Below are 25046 nucleotides of genomic sequence, written 5' to 3' on the forward strand. Positions count from 1 at the left end.
CTATTTCAGAGTCTCAGGGATCTCTGCATTAAGAGCTGTCTAATTATCACCTCTAACAATAGAGGGAAGGAGCAGTTTTGTATTAAGTCATAAAGATCTTTATAGGTCATTGTCTGTATTAATGCAGCTTCTAATTGTACTGCAAATGACTTCATAATACAATTAAAGTATCCTTAGTCTTCCTACTCTTTTAGATCCACAGCTCTTCGGCAAGGAAAATCCAATCTTATTTTTCTCTTTGAATCCCAGGACTTGAAGATCTGGTGTGCTGTCCTATTGCCTTCCTCACAAAGGATCTTGATTTTGAAATAGAAATTCCACTGCATCACTTGAACTGAAGTTCTCCTACCAACAAATCTGGTCTCTAAGCGATGGCAGGGGTGCACTGGTTGGACAATCTAAATAGACAATTATTAATAAAATTCTTGCACTATCCTGTACAGTGAGAATACGTGCAACGTAGAAGATCTTAAATGCACAAAATACGACAGAGCAAGAAAGAACAATAAGTCTTTGACAGTAGCAGCTACAAAAACCTGACCAAAAAAAGTTGATCAATGATTGAACAAATAAATGTATAGTCCAACATGAGAGATTTGGGCCTAATCACCTTTCGTTTAGGGAAGAGCTGCACACAAAAAATCTTTCTGTACAGATCCATCAGGCACAGAACATCCGAACATGAGCTTCCAGGATCCTGCGCAAAGTGGCTCTTCCATCATCAAGCAGACCCAGGCTGCATGAAGCAAAAGCCTGCCTAGTCCAAAAAAAGCAAAATTAAAAGAATGCCACCAAAAATAAATTAAATGTTCGGTCTTAAACAAACCCCATAAACCCAGCAATGGCCCAGATTGCCTGAGATATCAGCACAAAAATATTGTTCAGCAAATTATTCTTGGCACAAACAACAAGGTTGGTAAATGCCCTGGGAGAAGGAAACACCCTGACGGTGACACCCATTGTCAAAAGTATAAGTAGAGAGAACTGGGGATGAAAATTTGCAGTCCTGACTCTTATCAGGCTGTGAACCTAACTTTGGGATTGTGGTTGATTCTTCCTGCTGTCACTATGAGCTGTGGCACTAAGTCTTCGACCAGAGTTAGCAGTGGTGGTGGTGGTGGTGGAGGTGGTGGTGGTGGTGGAGGTGGTGGTGGAGGTGGAGGTGGCAGCTGTGGAGTACGTAGGTCTGGTGGATACTCCTCAGTGTCCACTAGAAAATACACCTCTTCTGGAGGAAGTGGAGGCTTTTCTGGGAGAAGCTTCGGTGGAGGAGCTTCCAGGAGCAGCTACGGAGGGGGCTTTAGCAGTGGCAGTTGTGGAAGGATCAGCCGCTGTAGCTATGGTGGGAGAATGAGTGGTGGCAGTTACGGAGGAGGATTTGGATCAGGTGGGGGCAGTTTTGGTGGAATGGGAGGTGGTTATGGATCTGGCTTAGGTGGAAGTAGCTTTGGTGGTGGTGGATATAGCGGAGGTGGATTTAGTGGTTTCGGGGGTAGTGGTGGCTTTAGCGGTGGCAGCTTTGGTGGTGGTGGTGGCTATGGTGGAGGTGGCTTTGGTGGAATGGGGTTTGGTGAAGAAGCTGGCTTGCTCTCCACGAATGAGAAGCTGACCATGCAGAACCTTAATGATCGCCTGGCTTCCTATTTGGACAAAGTGCGACGCTTGGAGGATGAAAACGCTCACCTTGAACAAATGATCAGGGAGTGGTACAGAAATCAAGGTCCCACTGGTAGCAGGGACTACAGCCAATATTACAGGACCATCGAAGAACTGCAAACCCAGGTATGATATAACTTGCCTAACTTCAAGCTGATTTTCGTCAGAACAGCAGCTGCCTCCTGCAGCACAAAGACACCTTTGAGGTGACACATTCCCTCCCTTGTTCCAGCCGGGAAGCAGACTGGTGTGGTGACAAAGTTGTTCTCTGCTGTAGTTACTGTGCATATTCTGTCCCACTTGCATTTGGGGCAGGTAGCTCTGCCTGGCGTGACAGCCGATCGTTGCTAGGGCACCCGTTACGGGGCCTGTCGGTGCTGCCTTCAACCCTGTGCTCCAGCTTGGTGGTTCCTCACTCTTGTGGACGGGACACAGACTCATGGTCTGCTCCCCCTATAAAAGGTCCTATTAATTGCATCTTTCTGTGACAGATGAGCCAACATTGGCATGTAGCTTCATTCTAGCCCTCAGCCATTTCACAGTCCCTTATCTCCAAACACAATCATAATTAGGTTTTCCTACTGTTTTTGGAGTATGAGGAATTTATTTATTATTCTTTCCAACAGGGGATTATGGTTTTAATGGCTATTTATAAACCAAAATAGACAGCAAAGGCAATAAATTCTCTCTACAGCTCCCAAGGCACTGGTCAGGCTTGACATTACCATAAAGATATTCTGAAATACATTTCTCCACAGGCACTTCTTCCCTCTCTCTGTGTTTTGGACTGGAAAGCCCACTGAGTGAATAACATCTGCTCTCTCCCTTCCAGATTGTTGGTGCAAATGTGGACCTGAACAAGGTTCTCCTTGACATTGACAACACCCGAATGACCGTGGATGACTTCAGACTGAAGTGAGTCTTTCCCTTCCCATCTCATTCCACCTTGCTTCCCCTTAGCCCCATGAGTTCCTATTGCAAATTACGGATTAAATATTTGCCAATTATTGGAGCTCTTGGCTCCAAAGGCAAAACATGTGATTGTTGGGAAAAGCATGCTGAGAATGATTTTGTGTTAGTCTTTCACTATTAGTTTTCTCCAGACAAGCTGTGGAAGTGCCGTTTAAAGGACTACATGTTAAGCTTCTCCATCCTTGCATGTAGATTTATAAGCAAGATCCTCATTGTATAAATGTCAGAAAGAGAAATTCTATTGAAACCAAACAAACTTATTGGAAATGGAAAGAGAATGGCATCCTTTCAATCCCATTGAGCAGTGGGATTAAAGACCAAAAATGTACTGATGGGAACAGTTCATTATCAAGATAACAAATTGCTCTGGCAGCAGTTTTACTATGTTTTTTGTCTGTCCTTTAGGTACGAAACGGAATACACTCTCCACCAGAGTGTGGCAAGTGATATCAATGGATTACGTCCACTTTTGGATCAACTGACTCTAGCCAGGTCAGACTTGGAGACACAGTTTGAAACCCTGAAAGAGGAACTGGTCTTTCTTAAGAAGAACCATGAAGAGGTAAGTTTCTCCACACATTAAAAGAATAACTAATGAAAACTCAACAGTTAGAGAGTTTCCTATGAGTTTCTTCCACTCGCAGGAAGCAGATTTGGGGCTCTGGCTTTCATCATCCAACTGGGTACAATCTAGCTTTGATTTGCAGAGTGTGTGGCATCCACAGCTGAGGCAGTAAGACACCCAGGCCAACCTGCAGCAAAATGAGACCAGGGAAAGGAACGGCTTCCAGTACAAAGTACAAGTTTGTTGCTGAATTCATGAAAGGAAAATTAGACAGAATATAGGGAAGCATCTAAGGAAAATATTTATACGATCTGCAGTGATAATTCTCATTGAGAAGAAAAATACATAAAGGGATTTTCACAAACAGCGTGCTGCAGAGAATTCCTTACGGCCCCAAGGAGAAAATGTGATGCCTGGCTACTGCTCACTGCTAAACTGGGTTTAGGAACAGCAGAACTGTTCCCTTTCATGATAGATGAGGCCCCTTTGCAGGAGCGATACAGCCCTGCGAGGCTTTGTGTCCCTTTCTTTTCCTTTGTTTGAAACGGTGACATTTCTTCTTCCCTTCACCCTTTGAGAACCTGGTGGTTTGTCTTGTTTAGGAAATGAGAGGACTGCAAACGCAATCCAGTGGTGATGTCAATGTGGAGGTCAATGCTACTCCTGGCATTAATTTGATGGAAAAGTTAAATGAAATGCGTTGTGAATATGAGCGGCTTATTGAGAACAACCGGAAAGAGGTGGAGTGCTGGTATGAGGCCAAGGTAAAGCACAAGAGGTTTTTGATTACTAAAAAGTATTGGACCTATTTACATCCAGCAGAAGAAAGGGAAGTTCTCACATGTTATTTCAGGGACATTAAATGAGTTTAAGCAATTAACAGGTCAGTTGTGGAGTATTAAGCTGATGTGGTAAAGCACAGAGAACCTCTGGGTGGCAGGGGGGAGATACATGCAGTCTCCATCACACCCTTCCTTATGCTTATTATTAACTGCTGTGTCAATGTTTTTATGCTAATTTCACAATGTTTTCTTATTATCAGAAATGCCTCAGTTGTGTATGTGAATTTTTCAGATGGAAGAAGTTAATCAGCAGGTCCACTCAAGTGGACAGGAGATCCAGTCAAGCAACCAACAGATCTCTGAACTGAGACGTGAATATCAAAGCCTGGAGATCGAGCTGCAGGCACAAATCAGCATGGTAAGTATAGGTGTTTGCTTCTGCCTCAACTGTGGCACAGGCTGCACGTGTCACTAAAATGAAAGAATGGTCACACCTAGAGAGTGCTCCTTCTGTAAAGAATGGGGCACTGCATTACTTCTTAGCTTTTTTCTGGTTTGTGAAGATCTCCAATCTTTCCATGAAAATGAGTTGCCCCATTCCATAAACTCTGTATTTTGCTTTCCATTTGCAGATAGACTCTTTGCAATGCAACTTGGAAGACACGGAACGTCGCTACAACATGCAGCTGCAGCAGATCCAGTCCCTGATCAGCCCCTTGGAGGAGGAGCTGGCCAGCATGCACTGTGAGATAGAGAGCCAGAACCAGGAGTACAAGATGCTCCTGGGCATCAAGACCCGCCTGGAACAGGAGATCGCTCAGTACCGGGCTCTGCTTGAGGAAGGGCAGCATGACCTCACGTATGTAAACTGACAAAGCACACAGCATTGCGGGAGCCCCAGGGTCGCTGGATTAGACACAAACATAGGGAATTCACAGTCTAGACTTACAGAACAGATTTGGTACTGAAAAGAGGTTAATGCCACTGTCTTCAGTAACTGCCCCCCAGGTTTGGGGCACTCTACACTGCTTGGCAAACCTGTTCAGTAGAAAAATTCACGTAGAAATTCTGAAGAACAGATTTAGGGCAGGCCAGGGAAGCACAGGTACTGAGCTTCACCTTTATCCTGGCTCCTGAACAGGCCAGGAATTGAACAGACAGAAGGCACCTCAGAAAAGACTGTGAACAGGAACGTGACCATAGTTTTCCAAACCTTCACAACAATCTTGGTATTCAGTTCTCTGAAAGTTCAAGCTACTTCGGTTTCTCTTATGCTTGAGAATAGCTCAGATTTCATTTTCTGCCTTCTCAATGTGGAGCCAGGGGCACCACAGGCTGATAAAGCAGCAATGCCAAACTTTGTATGAAATATCTGAGCAGAATGTGGGCAAAGCAAAAACTCCTGCATTCGAGCTGAGGCTGATTTTTGGCCCTGCACTGGTTGTCTCGCTGGGCTGTGCTAGGTTCTAAAAAGGGGAAACATGGATGAGAGCGGTGCAGGTTTCTGCACAGAATCCACAGACAGATTTCATTTGGAAATCAAAATGCATTTGATTAACTGGTTTTTTTCCCTTCTTTCTTCTCTCTTTGCAGAATCCCAGCAGGAGGAATGGGAGGAGGAATGGGAGGAGGAATGGGAGGCGGTAGAATGGGAGGTGGTGGCTTCTCCTCTGGAGGAAGCAGAGGAGGAGGAGGAGGAGGAGGAGGTGGTAGCATGAGTGGTGGATATGGAGGTGGTGGCATCTCTTCTGGCAGCGGAATGGGAGGAGGAATGGGAGGAGGAAGTGGCGGAGGAGGAATGGGAGGAGGAGGAATGGGAGGAGGAAGTGGAGGAATGGGAGGAGGAAGTGGAGGAATAGGAGGGGGAAGTGGAGGTGGATGCAGCAGCATTGGAGGAGGAAGGATGTCAGGAGGACACAGCAGTTCCCACTCCTACTCTTCATCGTCCCAGTCTCAGTCCTGCAGGAGCGGTGGTGAAAGCCAAGGTGAGACCTGTTGTGTGGGTACACTCTTCTCTCAGACCTGTCCTTACTGATTCACACACTGTACCAATGTCTCTTCTGGAGGGAAATAGTACTGAGGATAAGCGAAGATTTATGGAAAGTGTTAGATTTACTTTTATTAAAATTTCTTTCCTATTTGTGTGCAAAGCATCAACCCCACTTTAGAAACACATGTTCTGTTTCTATTGAAATCTATGGGTGACAGCACTGATCAACCTCCCAGTCATCCCCCAAGCTGTTTTTTCTTCAATCCTCGCATTCTTTGCCGAACATCACAAATCCCATTGCTTTTGTACCATGCTGAGGTTTCCTTTATGCCTTTGGAATGCTTACAAGTCACCTATAGTCAACTCTGGTGCCTCAGAGATTCAGTGCAAGCACTGAAGAAATTAATGCTTCCTTTATTTCTCAACAGAGTACGGAAGAAAGTCTTTTGACTAAGACTTGAGGATCCTACAGTATAAGACCTTTCAAACAGGAATTGGACCAGACCCTCTGCTTTCTGAGGAACTCTTTTAACAGTTCCTCAACATTACTGATGCCATCTATGCAAAACGGATCATCAGAGCTACTCCAACGAGCTGCCTGCCCACCTGCCCAGCATGCTGTGCGCTGCTTCTGCCTGGAATGCTTTCTGGCTTCAGTCACTGGCACCTAAGCTCCTTGCTTCACAGATCCAGTCTGTTTGTTACTCAGGTTGTTCTGTATTGGGAAAATGTTGCTAATAAAATTTCATTTCTATCTGATGCAACCAGAATCCTGTGAAGGGGTGCTCTTCCATCCTATAGATGTAAATATTTAAGGAGAAAATACATGCCAACACATAGCCCCATGTAGGAAAGCTGATGATAAATTACAATAGTTGATAGTGAAATTCAGAGTTAAAGCACAATTTCTGATCACTTAGGACAGATCACAATCTTCTTGGTCCACCCTTGGTGGGGAGGCCCTGCCCAGGTTGCCCAGAGCAGGGGTGGCTGCCCCATCCCTGGAGGGGTTCAAGGCCAGGTTGGATGGGGCTTGGAGCCCCTGATCCAGCGGGAGGTGTCCCTGCCCGTGGCAGGGGTGGGACTGGATGGGCTTTGAGGTCCCTTCCAACCCAAACCATTCCATGATTCTGTGATTCTGGGCTGTGCTTTTATTTTTTAAATAATGTGCCAGATGCTCTTGTAGAGCTGAGCTCTAAGACTCAACAGCAGTTGATTATCTGCTCAGAACAGGCTGCAGGATCTCAGCACTATATGAACCCTAAGAGAGTTGCCCTCGATGAGCACCCACTCAGGCCTGACATGAAGGAACGGGAGTGGTTAAGACCTGTGATTACAAAATGAAAGAAATGTTTCAATTTGTGATTCACAAAAACTTAACTGACATTCCTTGGTCTAAACTGGAAATGCATCAACAAGGGATCCATGTTTGAACAGACATGAACAAGAAGTTAAAAGGAAATACAATTTAAAGGATCTTCACAAAGTTCTTCTCCATAAAATTTGCCTTCTACCTGTTACAAATTAAGTACGTGTGAAAGTACCTGGAATGTTTACTTTGGCTATAGGAAGATCTGTGCTGTGGTGACATAAACTCTTTCAACCACATCCAACTGTAACTTAAAAACATTCCTGACAACAGTTTGCAAAAACATTTGATTGCCTGGCTGCTGCAACAGCTCGGAGAAACTCAATGAAGAAATAATCAGAAAGCTCTCTCTTGTTATTAGCTGCCTTTTGGGAGACGCATTTGCTTCTGTCTGTCTAATAAGCTCTTTCAGAGTCACTATTTCAAAGAAGTTATAGTCTGGCTTTCTCCGGTGACTGAGACAGCTTTGTTCATGAAAACAAACAGTAGCTTGTTTCACTGCAGCCATTCCCAGGGCTAAAACCCATTTCCAGAGACTTAGTTGAAAGAAATAACGTCGCCTTTTGGAGGCTAACAAATTCAGAGACCCAAGGGACTGCGATGTGTTGTCCCAGGCTTTTCCAAGCAGCCTCCTGTGTGCCTGTGAGGAACCCCTGGGGTTTCCGCACGCCCTTTTGGAGGAGAGAGGGCTGCAGACGGGTCACCAACCACAGCTTTACTTATTTGCATGAGCAGTCGGCTCCCGAGTTCCTCAGAGTCCTTTGAAAGTGTTAGTCCATCACAGAAGGCAGCTCCAGGCTGTGCCCCTCACAACTGCACTCCAGAAGAGCCCAGGTGAAGGCTGCAGGTCACTCCAGGAGCGCTCAGGGATTGGCCTCTAGTGGTGAAGGGAGCCCAGGGAAACTGGGAGGTGCACAAGGTGTGGATCATGGCAAAAGATGCAACATTCATTTCCCCAGATGCAGGACACTGCCACGCAAACCTTCTCAACCCTCAGAAACCACTCAGGGAAACAGAAAGACCTACACCAAACCAAAGTTGGCGTTTGTACTGTGCTTGTGTGACCAGGGTTTTGCAGGAGAACCAGTCTTAAGAGCAGCGTCTGAGAGAGCTGGGGGCATTTAGCCTGGAGAAGAGGAGGCTGAGGGGAGACCTCATTGCTCTCTCCAACTCCCTGAAAGGAGGTTGTGGAGAGGAGGGAGCTGGGCTCTTCTCCCAAGGGACAGGGGACAGGACGAGAGGGAATGGCCTCAAGCTCCACCAGGGGAGGGTCAGGCTGGCCATCAGGAAAAAATTTTTCACGGAAAGGGTCGTTGGTCCCTGGCAGAGGCTGCCCAGGGAGGGGGTTGAGTCCCCTTCCCTGGAGGGGTTTAAGGGACGGGTGGACGAGGTGCTGAGGGACACGGGTTAGTGATTGATGGGAATGGTTGGACTCGATAATCCGGTGGGTCTTTTCCAACCTAGTCAGTCATTCTGTGATTCTGTGGCTTGTTAAACACACTCTGTGCTGCACAAACACTTCCAGTGACACAACAGGAATATTGAGATTTGAATAATGCTGATTTCTGTTTCTTTGGTTTAGCTATTTGGACTGCACATCCGATCCAGAAAGAGATGGGACGGTCTCAGTAAAGGGTATGTGGATTATTTCAAAAGCACCAGCTGCAGGATGGCAGAGGCTCCCAAGGGCACCACACTGCCGCCTCCTGCACCTTGTGTGTCACAGCCACCACCCTGGATGCCATCTGCACTTTGAATGAACCTTTAATGAGCACTGATTTTCCTGTATTGTAATTACCCTGCTGTCCAACAGGTGCTCAGTGCTGCGCAGCACATGATGACATTCAGAAGGGCTTATAAAAGGCAGAACGGAGACAGCACCTGGGGACACAGTCAGAGGGAGGGACAGGTTTTCAGGAGAAAGTCTCTGCAGTGGCTAAGGAAATATAAAGAGATTATGTGAGGGGAATAAGGAACCTCACCGTATCAGGAATAGAAGCAGAGGAAAACCCTGTGGATCTAGACAGGAAGAATGTTTGGATGAACAGAATACATCTGGGGTCTTCCCTGAAGAACTATGAAACTTGGGGATATGTCCAGCTGAAGGCCACAGAGAGGATTCTCCATTCAGTACAAAAAAGAGTATCACGGAGTACATAATTAATTCCACTGCACCAGTCTGGGGCATACAGATACTCTGGGCTGTATTTTTGATAACCCTGTTAAAAATAACACAATGGAGCTGGAAAAGATTCAGGGAATGGTTGAAAAGGTCTTGAGAAAATTTCTGCATGTGCACTGTACAGAACCCTAGAGTGCTCCAGCCTCAGGAGGAGGCACATCATGACCAAGGGTATGACAGGACTCCTTCGAGACACAGCAGCAGGCTGACACAAAATAATTATGTCTTAATTTTGTAGATATTTTTCATTATTCATCTTCATTTTAAGTTGAAAATGTTACTGCTCTCTTAAAGGAGTATTTCCCACATATTGAACTCCCTTTCCTTCAAGAGTTGGAGGGAACACCTCCTGGTTCTTTGGAAGCCCCTGGCAGTACCCACAGGATGTGCCTTTAGGCAAGTGAATTCAAGCTCCGGGTTCAGCCCCTCAGGTTTATATCGCCTCACATATTAAGTCTCTATAGACTCAGCACTTCTACAGAGAGCAGACAACATTCTGGTGGTAACAGTCCACACCCCTCCCCTTCCAATTCAGCAATCGTTTGTTGATAAGCCTTTCTACATAATTCTTATGATAAAAGAAGATTAGATATGTGGCTACAAAAGCCTATTAAAAACCCCAACCCAAAAGATCTACAAGAATGTGGCTTTGCGCAGGGTGAAGCTGTGCTATTTCCAAGTAGTCACTGACGGTTCTCTGAGGCACAGGGTGAGCAGGAATCTTGTCTACAAGGAGTTTTGTTGGGTGCTTGTGCTGCTCCGGGAGACAGGCAGGGATGAGAGCTGCTTCACGAGCGCTTCGGAAGCTGGAAGGCAGCAGCTATGAACCAAGAGTGAAGCACGACTGAAAGTTGCTCCTGTTCAGGACTCTAGCCTCAGCTCTTTGTATGTCCATACAGGCCACTGTCTTCAAGTTCAAACAGTCCTGCTCCCTCCTCTGACACACACCTTTGTCTGTAAGGGGACTCAGTCCTTTTGCACTCTGCTTTTGCTCATTTCTATGAGTTTATTTCTTCTTCTTCAGTAATATGGAACCTCTTCCTAAAATACTTCCGTGCTGGGTTCATCCTTCCTTGCTGTGGAGAGGCTGATTTGAGGTGGTAAATCACAGTCCTCCAGCTCCTTGTGCTTCCTTTGCCTGAGCCCAGTGACTCTGCAGCAAGGGTTACGGTGCTTGTTCCTACTCAAGGCTCCTCTCAGTTTCACGGAAGCTTCATCAGTGCAGATGGAAAAAGCCTCTCCCTGAACATCCCGATTGCACAGCCAGTGGAAAAAAATACACAATTGTTTCTGACTCTGTGTTTCGTGTTGCAAGATCTTCTCTCCCTCTTGGCAAATACGACTCACTGTAATGACTTCGGATAATGGCTATATTTTTTCAGATCTAATCTCTGGCACTGTATCTTGTCATCAAACTTATTTTTTACTGCATTATATAAATCAAGGACATATGCTGAGAAATAGTTATTTTAAGGTGATTATGAAGATGTGGCATATCAAACATTGCTCTTCTCCGTTTCCTCTGAGCCCTTTTAAATAGCTAAAATAAAAGTAATAGCTGCTTGAAAAAGAAAATTTTTAACATGTTTTCCCTTGCAAAATGCTACTTTTGTGGCTGTCACCCAGTTTCCTTCAACAAGAAAAATGACTGCAATCCCTACCCTGCACTTCTAGAAAGATTTAAACACTAGCAGGACTTTCCTCAGTAAAAGCAGTGACAACAGAGTAAAAATTCAGTGTAAAAGTCTCCTCTAGAACAGACGTGGGAATCGTGTTTTAAAAATTAACCATTTGTTGAAGTAAATTAAAGTTGATTTCTAAATCGCTAATATACATTTTGAATAAATTAATGAATGAGGAGCCCCTCAGAGGGTGCTGGTCTCACAAACCATTGTCTGTGGTCACAGTAAGAAGACAAAAGCTGAATTTCAGCACGTGGAAGACCACAGGAGACAGATGACCAAGGCGGAACCTTCATTACCTCCTCTTCCCAGTGACATATTCCCAGGTTGACAGAAGCCATAAGATGTTAACATTATCCAGCAAAATATCCAAGAGCCACCCACTTACAATTACAGTGCAGGCTTTGTGTGAATCAACACAGACATACTTGAACACAACGGTAATGCGTTAGAGTTACCTCAGACAAAATTCCCTTAGCACATCACTTTTGGCATGAGCAGTAAGGTTGGCAAACTCCATGGGAAGCTGGACAGCCCTGCAGGTGACACCCACCCAGCGAGGCATAAATAGCGACCGGGGAGGACAGAGGCTGCACTCTGAGTTCCTGTATCGAGCTGTGCAGCAAGCTTTGCATTTGGGGCCGGGTATCTGATTGCTTCCACCATGAGCTGCAGCATCAAGAGAACATCCAGTACCTCCTATAGGAGCGGTGGCGGTGGTGGCATCTGTGGTGGTGGCAGTGGAGGCATCTGTGGTGGTGGCAGCGGCCAGAGCTCCTCTGTGTCCTGCAGGCGCTACGCCTCCTCCGTGATCGGCGGGGGAAGCTATGGAGGGGGAGCGTGTGGCATCGGCTACGGAGCAGGCATGAGCGCGGGCAGCATGACTGGTGGCTTTGGGGGTGGCTTCACAGGGGGCTTTGGTGGTGGATTTGCAGGAGGCTTTGGTGCTGGTGGGGACCTCCTTCTGAACGGCAATGAGAAGGTCACCATGCAGAACCTCAATGACCGCCTGGCTGCCTACCTGGAGAAAGTGCGAAGGCTCGAGGAAGAGAATGCTGATCTGGAGGTCCACATCCGGGAGTGGTATCGGAAGCAAGCTCCCAGCGCTTCCAAGGACTACTCCTCCTACTACCAGACCATTGAACAACTCCAGAACCAGGTAGGACAGCCCCAGCTAGCACGGCTCCATCTCCGCACACTGTTCCCGTTTGCAAGGGCTTCCTCCTTCCCTCCTGCACTGCCTCAAAAGGGGTGGGAGGGAGCCACTGGATGGCCTTGATGGTGGTACCAGAGGCAGAACCCTGCCGAGCTGGCCTCCCGTCTCCTGGGTAAGCAAAGCCCCACACCACCCCACAAGTGAAAGGGTTCTGCTCTGGGGGCTCCACCTGAGGCAGCAAGGAGAGCTCCACCAGGCCCAAACATGCTGCTGCACGTAGCTGAAAGCCCACAGCGTGCAGGTGGCTCCAAACGCAGCGTGTGTGGTTTCCAGACTTTCCCTCTGCTCCCACTCAGTTCAGCTGGATGGAGCGCAAAGCCAGAGCACCTGGGCTACAAGATCTGGACTCCCTTTGTCTCTGCACGCTCCTTCTTAAATCAGATGGGAGGACCAAGGCTGTCCCTTGCAATCAGCTTACACTGGTACCAGAGTAAACAGACCATGAAGAAGCCTTAACAGGAAAAGGGCTGAATACATTCCCTGGGATACACAAAGAACTCTCTCTAACTTGAGAAAGAGAAGCAAGGTGTAGGGATTTGGAAGGATGGTCTGTGCTAGCCCACGTTTCCTTGAAAAGTGAATTTGCTGCTGGAAACAATCCCAAGACCTGCAACAAAGCTGTAGCCAAGAGCTTCTTGTCCTTGTCTTGAGCACTGAAAGACTCTTTTCTAACTTTCCCCTTTTGCAGATAATTTCTGCCACTGTAGACAATAACAAACTGCTTCTGGACATCGATAACAGCAAGATGACAGCTGATGACTTCCGAATGAAGTGAGTGCCACTCTCTGAACCTTGCATGTCTTTCAACTCCTGCTCACAATCTCAGGGGACAAGCAGCACTGCCTTGCGTGGTGTTACTGCGTCTTCCTGTTCTCACAGGACACTCCTTGTGAGGATGTGTGCCCTTGACTACCAACATCTCATTTCCTCATTTTCCTTTCTCTCCTGTCTGTGGTAAAGGTATGAGAATGAACTGGTCATCCGTCAGACTGTAGAGGGCGACATTAATGGCCTGAGAAATCTCCTGGATGATCTGACTCTGGTTAGATCTTCACTGGAATCTGAGCTGGAGTCCCTGAAGGATGAGCTGATTGCTCTTAAGAGAAACCATGAGGAGGTAGGATCCAATGCCCAAGGCACAGGCCATTGATTTCTAGAATTACATATCAAGGAAATTCAGCCTTACACCTTGTGACTGTCATTCCTTTGTACCTTGACACCACCTTGCCCACCGTGCCCAACAGCAGATGTGACCTGTGCTCCTTGTTTCTCTCTTCGGACCCTCTGTAGGAAATGAGGCAGCTGCAGTCTCAGACCGGTGGCGACGTGAGTGTGGAGGTCAATGCTGTCCCTGGCCAAGACTTGACAAAGGTCCTCAATGACCTGAGAAGTGAATACGAGCAGATCATCGAGAAGAACCGCAGAGAGGTCGAGCAGTGGTATGAAGTCAAGGTAAGCGGCAACACACAAAGCGGAGCCCCTTCTGTGGGAAAACCCAGACTACCTGCTCCCCAGGACTGGACACATGAGATCTTGGGCTAAAAGGGGGAGGCAGCTCACCTGCATCTCCCTTGCTCAGCTGGGGAACGGGAAGGAAAGAGCTGCTGAGGAAAGACTGCAGTGGTGGTGGGGGAGCAGGCCAGGTCTGATGGGCAAGGCTGGGCTGAATGTCAGATCTATGGAGCAATGACTGGGCTGTCCTGAAAGTTTGTCTGGGCTCTGACTCCTGCAGATTGAAGAAGTCAACCGTCAAGTCACTTCGAGCAGCCAGGACATCCAGACGAGCAGCCACCAGCTCACGGATCTGAGACGCGAAATGCAGAACCTGGAGATCGAACTGCAGGCACAGCTCAGCACGGTATGTGGGGCAGGACTGGTGAGGGCCCTTCCCTCCTTGCAATGGAAGCTTCAACCTTGGACACGAACAGGTAGAGCTCTGGTCCTAAACTCCTGCACTTCCACTTCCAGAAAGCGTCCCTGGAAAACTCCCTGGCAGAAACCGAATCTCGCTATGGCTTGCTGCTGCAACAGCTCCAAGGGCAGATTAACTGCGTGGAGGAGGAGCTGGCCAACATCCGCTGTGAGATGGAGAGCCAGAACCAGGAGTACAAGATGCTCCTGGGCATCAAGACCCGTCTGGAAGAGGAGATTGCTCAATACCGGGCTCTGCTGCAGGAGGGACAGCAAGACATTGTGTACGTATTCCAGATTATAGCAAGGCAATAAAAAGAATCCCCATGTACTTAACTGCAAACAGAGACTTCTTGTCCATAGAACCACAGCACCTTCTTGTTTGACTGAATATCTAGTGGTTAGGGCTTTGTTGCGAATTATTTACTCTCCTTTTACAGTGTCACTCAAGGATCTTTCCAAGGAGGTGGAAAATCCTCCCATTCATATTCCTCTACTTCCTACTCCCATGGTGACATGTCAGGTAAGACAGCACTTTGTAAGGGTTTTTGTTTGTGAATGGGTTACATTTTCCTCAATGACTACAATACATTTTGTCAGAGAATAGTTTTGTATTTCGGGCTTGGCAAGATTCCCAGGTCCAGTATCTCAAGAACGAGAGAACCTCACTGATTTTGGCATGGAGGATTCAGAGTTTAAAATGCCATAAGTCTTGCCCTTTCCTCTACCTAAATATAAAACACAGCATATAAAGTCTACAGGACAGGATATAGGTTTCATTGGAATGAAAAAAACACAGCTCTGGGGAAGTGCTGAGGGCATTGCTCTGAGCCTCTCCCACTGCTCTCCTAACACAGCCTGCTAAGTGGAAGAATTCAGTCCAGCAGGAAAGACTGGGTTTCCCCTTAAGGCAATGATTTGCTCTGTCTTTACACAGGCCAGTCAAGAATTTGCTAGAGCAGCAGCAGTGATGCTGGCACCATCCAGATGAGACGACGCATTGAACATGAACAACAAGAAACTGAATCAAGTGCCTCCACAGCAGAGCTGATGCACTGGAACAACCCGGAAAGAGTGCCGGGTCCCCTGCCTCATCACCCCTTCCGCCACTCTGACTTACTCAGCTTGTCTTTGCTGACTGGCTCTTTGTTTAAGGGTTTACATTCTGCTTTTAACACTGCCTCTAATAAAACTTCACTTCTGCAATGCAAAGAGAACCAATGCATCTGAGAAATTTAATTTAACAAACTTCAAACAAGTATTTATCATCAACCAATCGATCACACACAGTTGTCCTATCAAATACAGTTGTCCTATCACGCTCTGTAACACAGTTTTAGAACAATGTATTTTGCACTATGAAAATGGACACCATGCTGAGCTAACAGCATCAAGTGAAAGGAAACATCACTAATTCTGAGCATGGTTGTGTGATGGTTGTATGGAGTTGCCATCCCTGGAGGGATTTAAAAACCATGTGGTTGGGTGATGAGGGACGCAGTTTAGTGGTGGGCTTGGCAGCGTTGGCTTTATGGTTGGACCTACTGACCCTAAAGGTCTTTGCAACCTGAACAATTCTGTGACTGTTTGAACTGTGACACCTTCCAAGCTCTGCCTGCAGGAACTGTCGGTCAAGTAAGACTGTGGGAATTCTCTGCTCAGAAGCAAGAGGTACAAGGTTGAGAGCAGAAATACATTCTTGACACAATTCTTTACCTTCCTGTGAAATTACAAACCATTTGCCATTTGGTTTTCTAACGGCGACTCACAGGTTGCTTCCTGACCCCTTGTCTCACTGCTTTTCCCTCAAGACGCAAGTGAAAGAAGAAAGACAATACTGATGATGGGAAACTGATTCATGAGGTGCCAAGCTCCATCCGAGTACGGAGCAAGGGCTGTGCCGGGGGAAACAGATGGAGCATGCCATAGGTGTGCCAAGCGCACAGCGTGCCTCACTGCCTCCCTCAAAGGCTGGCAGAGGCTCCAGAAACCTTGTCATGTGCTTGATCAGGTATCTTGATATCGCTGTCTGCTCCTGGCTCTCACTTCCCTTCAGCCATGGTTCTTAGAAGAAGCGGTACCGTTGCTCATTGCTCTGAAAGGATCCTCAAGGAAGACAAACAAGGGCTTTGGCAGGGAGGAATTGAGAACTGAATGAGTTAAGTTCATTGATAATAACAGCGTGTTGTATCAGGAAGAGAGAAATGAACAGGAAAGGGTTGCTGTACTGGAAAAGCTCAGCTTCTCTTGGGAATTATGCTTAAACTTTTCCTTTTCAGTGATAGGAAGGACCAGTTAATGAGCAATTTAGACAGACTATAGAAATAAAACAGGTGATATTTAATAGAATTTTCTATAGGTTTGCACACATGCAAGGTATAAGGAACCTTCCCAGGCTGTCACATAAGAAAAGTAAGAACAGAATTACTATGGGAATTGTTCATCTCTGAACAAGTGAAGAAATGCACAGGTGACGATACTGAAGGGCGATGGGGATGAGAAATGCACAGATGCAGATCCTGACGAAACTGAAGGGAGCAGCGCTCTTCTTACCAAGACCACAGCTGACTCACTGCTGGAGAACAATTAGTTAACAGTAATTGTTTCTGAAGTTGTCCTCTCCCTCTTGCGTGATGGAAGACATAGACCCAGGGACGGCATCAGAGTTTCTGTGAAAACCATTGCCTCCTTTTGGTTCTGTTGCCGGTTCGGAGTATCGGTTGTGGCTCTGCATTCAGTTTCACCAGAGAGTAAAGAGCACCTGGAAAGTCTTCACAACACTTACTGCAAACAAACCATTCTGTGATAATGATAGGACGAGGGGGAATGGCTTTAAATTGGAAGGGGGAAGATTGAGATTAGACATTAGGAAGAAATTTTTCAGAATAAGGTGGGGAGGCCCTGGCTCAGGTTGCCCAGAGCTGCCCCATCCCTGGAGGGGTTCAAGGCCAGGCTGGATGGGGCTTGGAGCAACTGGATCCAGTGGGAAGAGTCCCTGCCCATGGCAGGGGTGGAACTGGATGGGCTTTGAGGTTTTCTTCCAACCCAAACCATTCTGTGATTCTGGTTTACACATGTTCATGAGCAAAAGGTCTTCCAGGGGAAGACACGATTTCAAAGCTCGAACAGTCTCTTCGAACGGCTGAGGAGCCTCTCTGCCCTTTATAACAGAAAATGTCTGACCTTATTCTGTCATTGCAAGGGTTACGAAAGTTAATAACACCCTGAAAGAACTGGCTCTTTTGGCTTGGGAAGTAAATCAGGATGTCCAAACTGACTCACAAGAGCCAAGTCAGGCCAAGAAGCTGTGTCCACAGGATGGTGAAACAGAAATGCACAGGAGACATGGAAATACCCATAAGTTATCCATTAGAAAGTCTTAAGCCTAATCTCCGTGATACAGTTATTGCAGCAAACACTGTTAGAACAAACCCAGAACAAACAAAAAACCAAACAGGAGAGGGACAGAGAGATGGAGAAAAGGTGTCTGGGGATGGTATGAAACTGCAGCATTGGGAAATGCTTGAAATGGTTGGGTCAGATGTTGTGATGCAATATTGCCAAGAAGGAGATATAAAATCAACACCCCTGGCATTAACGTCAATCAGCAATAAACATCTCATAGGGCAGAAGAAAGGTGCATTTCACCAATCTAATGAGGAAAATATGAGTAAGGAATCACACCCTATGAGAAAATAATTTTGATTTTTTAATGATGGTGACTCAGCCTCAATAACATATGCAAAGCAACTGGTTCTGACGTGCAGCTAATTAAAGAGCTACCGATAAAACAGCAATCATAATCCTGAAGATCAAAGTATTACATGATCTTTAGCGTATCTAGGAAATCGGCTGTCGGGGTACCACGAAAGAGGGTAAATGGCTTTCCCTGGCTCTTCAGGCAGCCAGAACACACATTGGTAGCTTCATGGGTCTCATAATCATTGTGGCTGGGAGAGAAAATGCTGCTCCAGCCACAGCTGCAAGCTGTGTGTAGGTAAAGTCATAAATGAAGAAACCAACAACAAAAAGAACTAGCAATTAACTCCCAAACAGAGATGAATTCCCATCAAAGCTTAACTCTGACATAAACAACCCCCTTGTCTTTCAGGCTTAGCAGTTATGTTTTCCAAAAGTCGTTTAAAGGCAAAATATCATTTCCAATGAAGGATTCATCCCATCCCGCTCTCTTACAGAAATGCTGCAATTGTGCAGCAGTGTCAGAGACCTCTGCAGTGTTAAAGAGCCAAAGGACAAAAAGCCAGGGGGATCTAAGAGGTCATTGCAGCTGAGTCTCTGCTACAGGAGGATAAAATCCCCACCATTAGTTGATGAAGGTCAGTCCCCAAAATGTTTCTCTTTTCCATCCAGCATCCCACAATGGTAGCAACTTCCAGACCTTTGGACTTTCCATAGATAAAAATTTCCCCTTAGTTTCTAGCCCAAACACACTCACAGCCAGATTCTGTCCTTTCCTACATGGACAACGGGATTGTCTTTTATTTTATACAACCCTGGTGCCTCCTTCCTTGAGAGCAAGCTGATCACCACCTTAGCCTCCATTTTGCTAAGTTGAAAAGCTGAACCCTTTTACTTTCCACTCCCAAGACAGAGTCAATGATGCCTTAGAGATTCTACGCATCTGTGTTGGTTTGAAACAGTCTGAGTGACTAGAAATTTGCACAAAACTCTAAAACCTCACACCTTTGAAATCACATCATTGCACATTCATCACTGCGGGCGTGACACAGGGCTCCTTCCTGGAAGTGACATTGCCAGAGTTTGGTGAAAACAGAAATAGTGTTGCTTCTTCAAAGGTTGTTCTATTGAGAATCCCCACTGAGCATTCTGAAAGATGGTGCTCGTGATGAGCTTTCTTTGTAGGGAAAGACTTAAATTCTTAAGAGATTCTGTTCCAAAGGTGCCAGTTACCGGCAGTAACTGCAGGCAGAATGAATCAAAGCTCACGCACAGGGTGCTTGAGTTCATATTTCTCCAGCTCTGAAATTCAGAGTAACCAGGCGGTGATTTCACCATCTCACTTCAGGACAAAAAGCGGCTATAAAGAATTAAGAGGGACTATTAAAATGAATCTCACTTACTAAGTAGCCAGCATCATGCTATCTGAAACAAAATCTAACTCACAGCCACCCACCTCAAATTATAGGGCAAGCTTTAGTGAATCAGCATCCAAACACAATACCCGTGGGGAGGGCTGTCCCAAGCCCCAAAAGAAATTCCCTTAGCACATCACTTTTGGCATGAGCAGTAAGGTTGGCAAACTCCATGGGAAGCTGGACAGCCCTGCAGGTGACACCCACCCAGCGAGGCATAAATAGCGACCGGGGAGGACAGAGGCTGCACTCTGAGTTCCTGTATCGAGCTGTGCAGCAAGCTTTGCATTTGGGGCCGGGTATCTGATTGCTTCCACCATGAGCTGCAGCATCAAGAGAACATCCAGTACCTCCTATAGGAGCGGTGGCGGTGGTGGCATCTGTGGTGGTGGCAGTGGAGGCATCTGTGGTGGTGGCAGTGGCCGGAGCTCCTCTACCTCCTGCAGGCGCTACGCCTCCTCCATGATCGGCGGGGGAAGCTATGGAGGGGGAGCGTGTGGCATCGGCTATGGAGCAGGCATGAGCGCGGGCAGCATGACTGGTGGCTTTGGGGGTGGCTTCACAGGGGGCTTTGGTGGTGGATTTGCAGGAGGCTTTGGTGCTGGTGGGGACCTTCTGAACAGCAATGAGAAGGTCACCATGCAGAACCTCAATGACCGCCTGGCTGCCTACCTGGAGAAAGTGCGAAGGCTCGAGGAAGAGAATGCTGATCTGGAGGTCCACATCCGGGAGTGGTATCGGAAGCAAGCTCCCAGCGCTTCCAAGGACTACTCCTCCTACTACCAGACCATTGAACAACTCCAGAACCAGGTAGGACAGCCCCAGCTAGCACGGCTCCATCTCCGCACACTGTTCCCGTTTGCAAGGGCTTCCTCCTTCCCTCCTGCACTGCCTCAAAAGGGGTGGGAGGGAGCCACTGGATGGCCTTGATGGTGGTACCAGAGGCAGAACCCTGCCGAGCTGGCCTCCCGTCTCCTGGGTAAGCAAAGCCCCACACCACCCCACAAGTGAAAGGGTTCTGCTCTGGGGGCTCCACCTGAGGCAGCAAGGAGAGCTCCACCAGGCCCAAACATGCTGCTGCACGTAGCTGAAAGCCCACAGCGTGCAGGTGGCTCCAAACGCAGCGTGTGTGGTTTCCAGACTTTCCCTCTGCTCCCACTCAGTTCAGCTGGATGGAGCGCAAAGCCAGAGCACCTGGGCTACAAGATCTGGACTCCCTTTGTCTCTGCACGCTCCTTCTTAAATCAGATGAAAGGACCAAGGCTGTCCCTTGCAATCATTTTTTTTTTATAGTGAGATGAATTACAGCATCAGGGACAAAGACCAGATTTCCTTACTTGCTGGAGTACCAAAATCCATAGGTGTCAGTGTACTCCCTGCAAAACGGTTCTCCTATTTTTTCCTTGATCAAAATATTCTTTCATCAGAATGACTGGGAAACACAAAACTGTGCACACATCACTTCTTGCGGCATGGCAGCTCAATAACTTTCTGTAGCCTTTGAATTGTTGCAGGAAACAATTCTAAAACCCGCACCAAAACCCTAGCAAAGATTTGGGGTACTTTTCTCGTTGTCCCTGTCTTGAGCACTGAAAGATCCTTTTCTAACTTTCCCTTTTGCAGATCATTTCCGCCACTGTAGACAATAACAAACTGCTTCTGGAGATCGATAACAGCAAGATGACGGCTGATGACTTCCGAATGAAGTGAGTGACTCTTTGTGAACCTTGCATCTTTCATGTTATGAATTTTAAGAGATTCACAAATGCAGCTCCTACCCGGCGTAGTGCTACGTCCAAACCTACGCATGGTAATAAAATGAATGTCTAATGCTTCTCTTTTCTTTGCAACAGATATGAGAATGAGCTGGTCATTCGTCAGACTGTGGAGGCTGACATTAATGGCTTGAGAAATCTCCTGGATGATCTCACTTGCACTCGTTCTTCACTGGAATCCGAGCTGGAGTCCCTGAAGGATGAGCTGATTGCTCTTAAGAGAAACCATGAGGAGGTAGGATCCATGAGGAGGTAAAATTACATATCAAGGAAATTCAGCCTTACACCTTGTGACTGTCATTCCTTTGTACCTTGACACCACCTTGCCCACCGTGCCCAACAGCAGATGTGACCTGTGCTCCTTGTTTCTCTCTTCGGACCCTCTGTAGGAAATGAGGCAGCTGCAGTCTCAGACCGGTGGCGACGTGAGTGTGGAGGTCAATGCTGTCCCTGGCCAAGACTTGACAAAGGTCCTCAATGACCTGAGAAATGAATACGAGCAGATCATTGAGAAGAACCGCAGAGAGGTCGAGCAGTGGTATGAAGTCAAGGTAAGCGGCAACACACAAAGCGGAGCCCCTTCTGTGGGAAAACCCAGACTACCTGCTCCCCAGGACTGGACACATGAGATCTTGGGCTAAAAGGGGGAGGCAGCTCACCTGCATCTCCCTTGCTCAGCTGGGGAACGGGAAGGAAAGAGCTGCTGAGGAAAGACTGCAGTGGTGGTGGGGGAGCAGGCCAGGTCTGATGGGCAAGGCTGGGCTGAATGTCAGATCTATGGAGCAATGACTGGGCTGTCCTGAAAGTTTGTCTGGGCTCTGACTCCTGCAGATTGAAGAAGTCAACCAGCAGGTCACTTCGAGCAGCCAGGACATCCAGACGAGCAACCACCAGCTCACGGATCTGAGACGCGAAATGCAGAACCTGGAGATCGAACTGCAGGCACAGCTCAGCACGGTATGTGGGGCAGGACTGGTGAGGGCCCTTCCCTCCTCACAATGGAAGCTTCAACCTTGGACACGAACAGGTAGAGCTCTGGTCCTAAACTCCTGCACTTCCACTTCCAGAAAGCGTCCCTGGAAAACTCCCTGGCAGAAACCGAATCTCGCTATGGCTTGCTGCTGCAACAGCTCCAAGGGCAGATTAACTGCGTGGAGGAGGAGCTGGCCAACATCCGCTGTGAGATGGAGAGCCAGAACCAGGAGTACAAGATGCTCCTGGGTATCAAGACCCGCCTGGAACAGGAGATTGCTCAGTACCGGTGTCTGCTGCAGGAGGGACAGCAAGACATTGTGTAAGTATGATGTCTGCAAATAAGGCCATATATTCTATCAGTCTTTTGTCTACCGGGACTCACAGAGTAGAATATTTTAGCAGCCTGTAGCTGAACTCTAAATACAGCAGATTCTTTAACAGCATCTGTATTGAAATGTATGTATCATACACTTAATAAGCGCAGCAAACAGAGAGGGAAACACAGAACGTACAGTTACTGACATATTTTCTGTTAATCAGTTCCTCTTGGACTGTTTCTGCTGAGTAAGAGAAATCACTGTGCAAATCCTAACTGTAATGTACTGCTTTCTGCCACCAGGTGAGCAAGAACAGCCAGACTGGTAGAGCAGAATCTTAATTCTACAATCCTTTAGTATCTCTGCATCTTAAACTTTATAGGAAGGCCTAGCTGAAGGGACTGAAATAAAAATGTAGGACCAGAATTACTTGCAAGGTCCAGGAGAAGCCAAGCTGTTACACACACTGCACATCGTGTCACAATATTTCTCTTCATGAATTTATTTATCATTGCCTTCATTAAAACTTCTTTCCTTGCACAGAATGTCTCAAGGAGCTCTCCAAGGAGGTGGAACGTCCTCCCACTCTTATTCTTCTGCTTCCTACTCTCACGGTCAATCTTGTGACAAGACAGGTAAGAAACATCTTCCAAAGAGGATCCTAATTTATATTTTCCCCGTGGCTTTCGTATTTTGTGTTTAATCTCTTTCCTTGTTAATACCATTCCTTCTGCTACAACTTCCATGTTTGCAATTGCAACAGGGATTAAATCACTCTCAATCAAAGTTTCAGCTTCAGTTACAGAAACAAGCTAAGGTCCTTTCTCACACTTTTGCTAACACATTTCAATAATGGATATACTTGAAAAGTCAGTGCTGCAAGAGACTCTTCATTTCCCCTTCAGAGTAACAGTTTCTTCTTTCATTCACAGGGCAGTCAAGAGTGTGTTAAGATCTCACCGCTGTGCTGGTCTTCCCTGATCTCCTGACAGCAATCTGAGCAGCCTGCCCTACAACATGATCATACACTCAGCACATGCACCATGTACCTACCCAGCACACTGATTGCTCTACAAGTTATTCATGAAGTTGAGATGAATAATTTCCAGGACGCTCCTAAAATTATCTGCTTCTTCCTTTTCATATTGTCCTTCAGCTGTAGATACTTGATTGTATCCACACACACTCCCCTGCAGCACGATGCGTGAGCTATTTCCTGCTGATAACCATGCCCCTAATAAAACTTTACTTCTCTGCAATGCAAAGAAAACTGTGTGTCTAGCAATCTATTTGATATATTAATATTTAACTTTAGGTGGAACAAGTACCTTCACAGAGAAAGAAAGGTTGGGTATAGGATGTAATATGGACCCAAAGAAAACAAGCTTCATTAGAAGAAGCATGGATCAAATACTGGAGATGAACGAAAACATTCACCTCAAACTCAAGAGTGACACAGGGAAGGAAAAAAGATGAATGAAACCCTTTTTTCATAGCATACATTGCAAGGGATGTGCAAGTAGTTGACTCGGCAGTACAGCAGCTGAACTGAAACAGTCAGGATTACTTAACCCCCAAATGTCATGAGAATTTTAGCAAATCAAACCCATTTTCCTTTGGGTCACTGGATGAGAAATCAATCACATTCAGGCAGCCCCCTCTCCCAACTTTTAAATAAGGGTTCTATCCATCTTATTCAGTACAAACAAAGGATCAGATCAGGAAAGGAGTGATGATGCGGAGAAGTTCTCCTTATAACAGGAAGTTCAATTGTTAGAATTATTTCTCCTGACGTGTTGAAAGGTCTGTGCTCAGGTCTTCTACCTGATGGTTCAAAATAAAGCCAGTGTGTACTCTTATTTCACGAGACAGCATAGCTGCATGGTTGTGCAGCATTCTGGATGGATGAGTGGAGGATGGAAGGTTCAATCTCTTATAGAACTGTTCCACTCCATGTCACACATTTTGGTTTGACAGAGGAAGAAAAAGTGGTGAATTAGCTCCCTGGTTTGGGACTTATGAATCGGTATTTCAGTCTCTGATTAGTGATGGGCTGGGAAAGCAGCTGAGCAGGGTCTACTACATAGCCAGGGAGTGATTCAGCTGCTGCCCGGTGACAAATTAGGGTGGGTCCCACAAGCCTGTATTGTTCTCTGAGCAGCACAGAACCCACAGACAATCCTCATTCTGTCAAATTCCTTTGCACTTGTACTTTGGTTTGCAAACAGATTCAGGTCAGGTAGAATATAACCTTTTTGGATAACAATGTATAATTTAAAAAGGCATCAAACAGTCTACATGTTACAATCCACAGCTGAATTCTCAGCACGGCAGAAAGAACAGGTGAGTCAGAGGAACTCTCCCTAGAAAACAAAGGAGACTTGTAAAGCCAAAGCAAAAATACCTCTCCCTTGAGTCACAACACGACCCTCACCCTTCTGTACAATCTAACAGAGCCTATGGTCTGCCTTATGCTCCATTTTATTTCTCATATCAACCAGTGCTGACTGCCTCTGAAAACAGGTCTAAACCTCAGCATT

General features: G+C 46.6%; 3 protein-coding genes across 5 annotated transcripts; all 3 read left to right on the forward strand.

Annotated features, from left to right (window-relative positions):
* Positions 1-1011: 1011 nt before the first annotated feature.
* On the forward strand, positions 1012-6735 carry LOC138731332 (keratin, type I cytoskeletal 13-like). Of its 2 annotated transcripts, XM_069877188.1 has the most exons (9): positions 1012-1782; positions 2489-2571; positions 3034-3190; positions 3796-3957; positions 4268-4393; positions 4608-4834; positions 5569-5759; positions 5796-5960; positions 6394-6735. In XM_069877188.1, exons 1-9 carry the CDS (start codon positions 1069-1071, stop codon positions 6417-6419), a joined length of 1851 nt encoding a protein of 616 aa, XP_069733289.1. In that variant the 5' UTR covers positions 1012-1068; the 3' UTR covers positions 6420-6735. The 2 variants fall into 2 exon arrangements, with proteins under 2 accessions (XP_069733289.1, XP_069733288.1); XM_069877187.1 differs by having other exon boundaries at positions 5569-5960.
* Positions 6736-11730: 4995 nt separating this feature from the next.
* On the forward strand, positions 11731-15531 carry LOC138731333 (keratin, type I cytoskeletal 15-like). Of its 2 annotated transcripts, XM_069877190.1 has the most exons (8): positions 11734-12357; positions 13103-13185; positions 13375-13531; positions 13705-13866; positions 14147-14272; positions 14383-14609; positions 14766-14848; positions 15263-15531. In XM_069877190.1, exons 1-8 carry the CDS (start codon positions 11863-11865, stop codon positions 15280-15282), a joined length of 1353 nt encoding a protein of 450 aa, XP_069733291.1. In that variant the 5' UTR covers positions 11734-11862; the 3' UTR covers positions 15283-15531. The 2 variants fall into 2 exon arrangements, with proteins under 2 accessions (XP_069733290.1, XP_069733291.1); XM_069877189.1 differs by lacking the exon at positions 15263-15531 and having other exon boundaries at positions 11731-12357; positions 14766-15062.
* Positions 15532-19654: 4123 nt separating this feature from the next.
* On the forward strand, positions 19655-23741 carry LOC138731334 (keratin, type I cytoskeletal 15-like). The gene is made up of 8 exons (XM_069877192.1): positions 19655-20249; positions 21063-21145; positions 21293-21449; positions 21604-21765; positions 22046-22171; positions 22282-22508; positions 23050-23141; positions 23439-23741. The coding sequence occupies exons 1-8, from the start codon at positions 19758-19760 to the stop codon at positions 23456-23458; spliced, it is 1359 nt and encodes a 452-aa protein (XP_069733293.1). The 5' UTR covers positions 19655-19757; the 3' UTR covers positions 23459-23741.
* Positions 23742-25046: the final 1305 nt, after the last annotated feature.

This window comes from Phaenicophaeus curvirostris, chromosome 26, assembly GCF_032191515.1.
Source record: "Phaenicophaeus curvirostris isolate KB17595 chromosome 26, BPBGC_Pcur_1.0, whole genome shotgun sequence".
Classification (NCBI taxonomy): domain Eukaryota; kingdom Metazoa; phylum Chordata; class Aves; order Cuculiformes; family Cuculidae; genus Phaenicophaeus; species Phaenicophaeus curvirostris.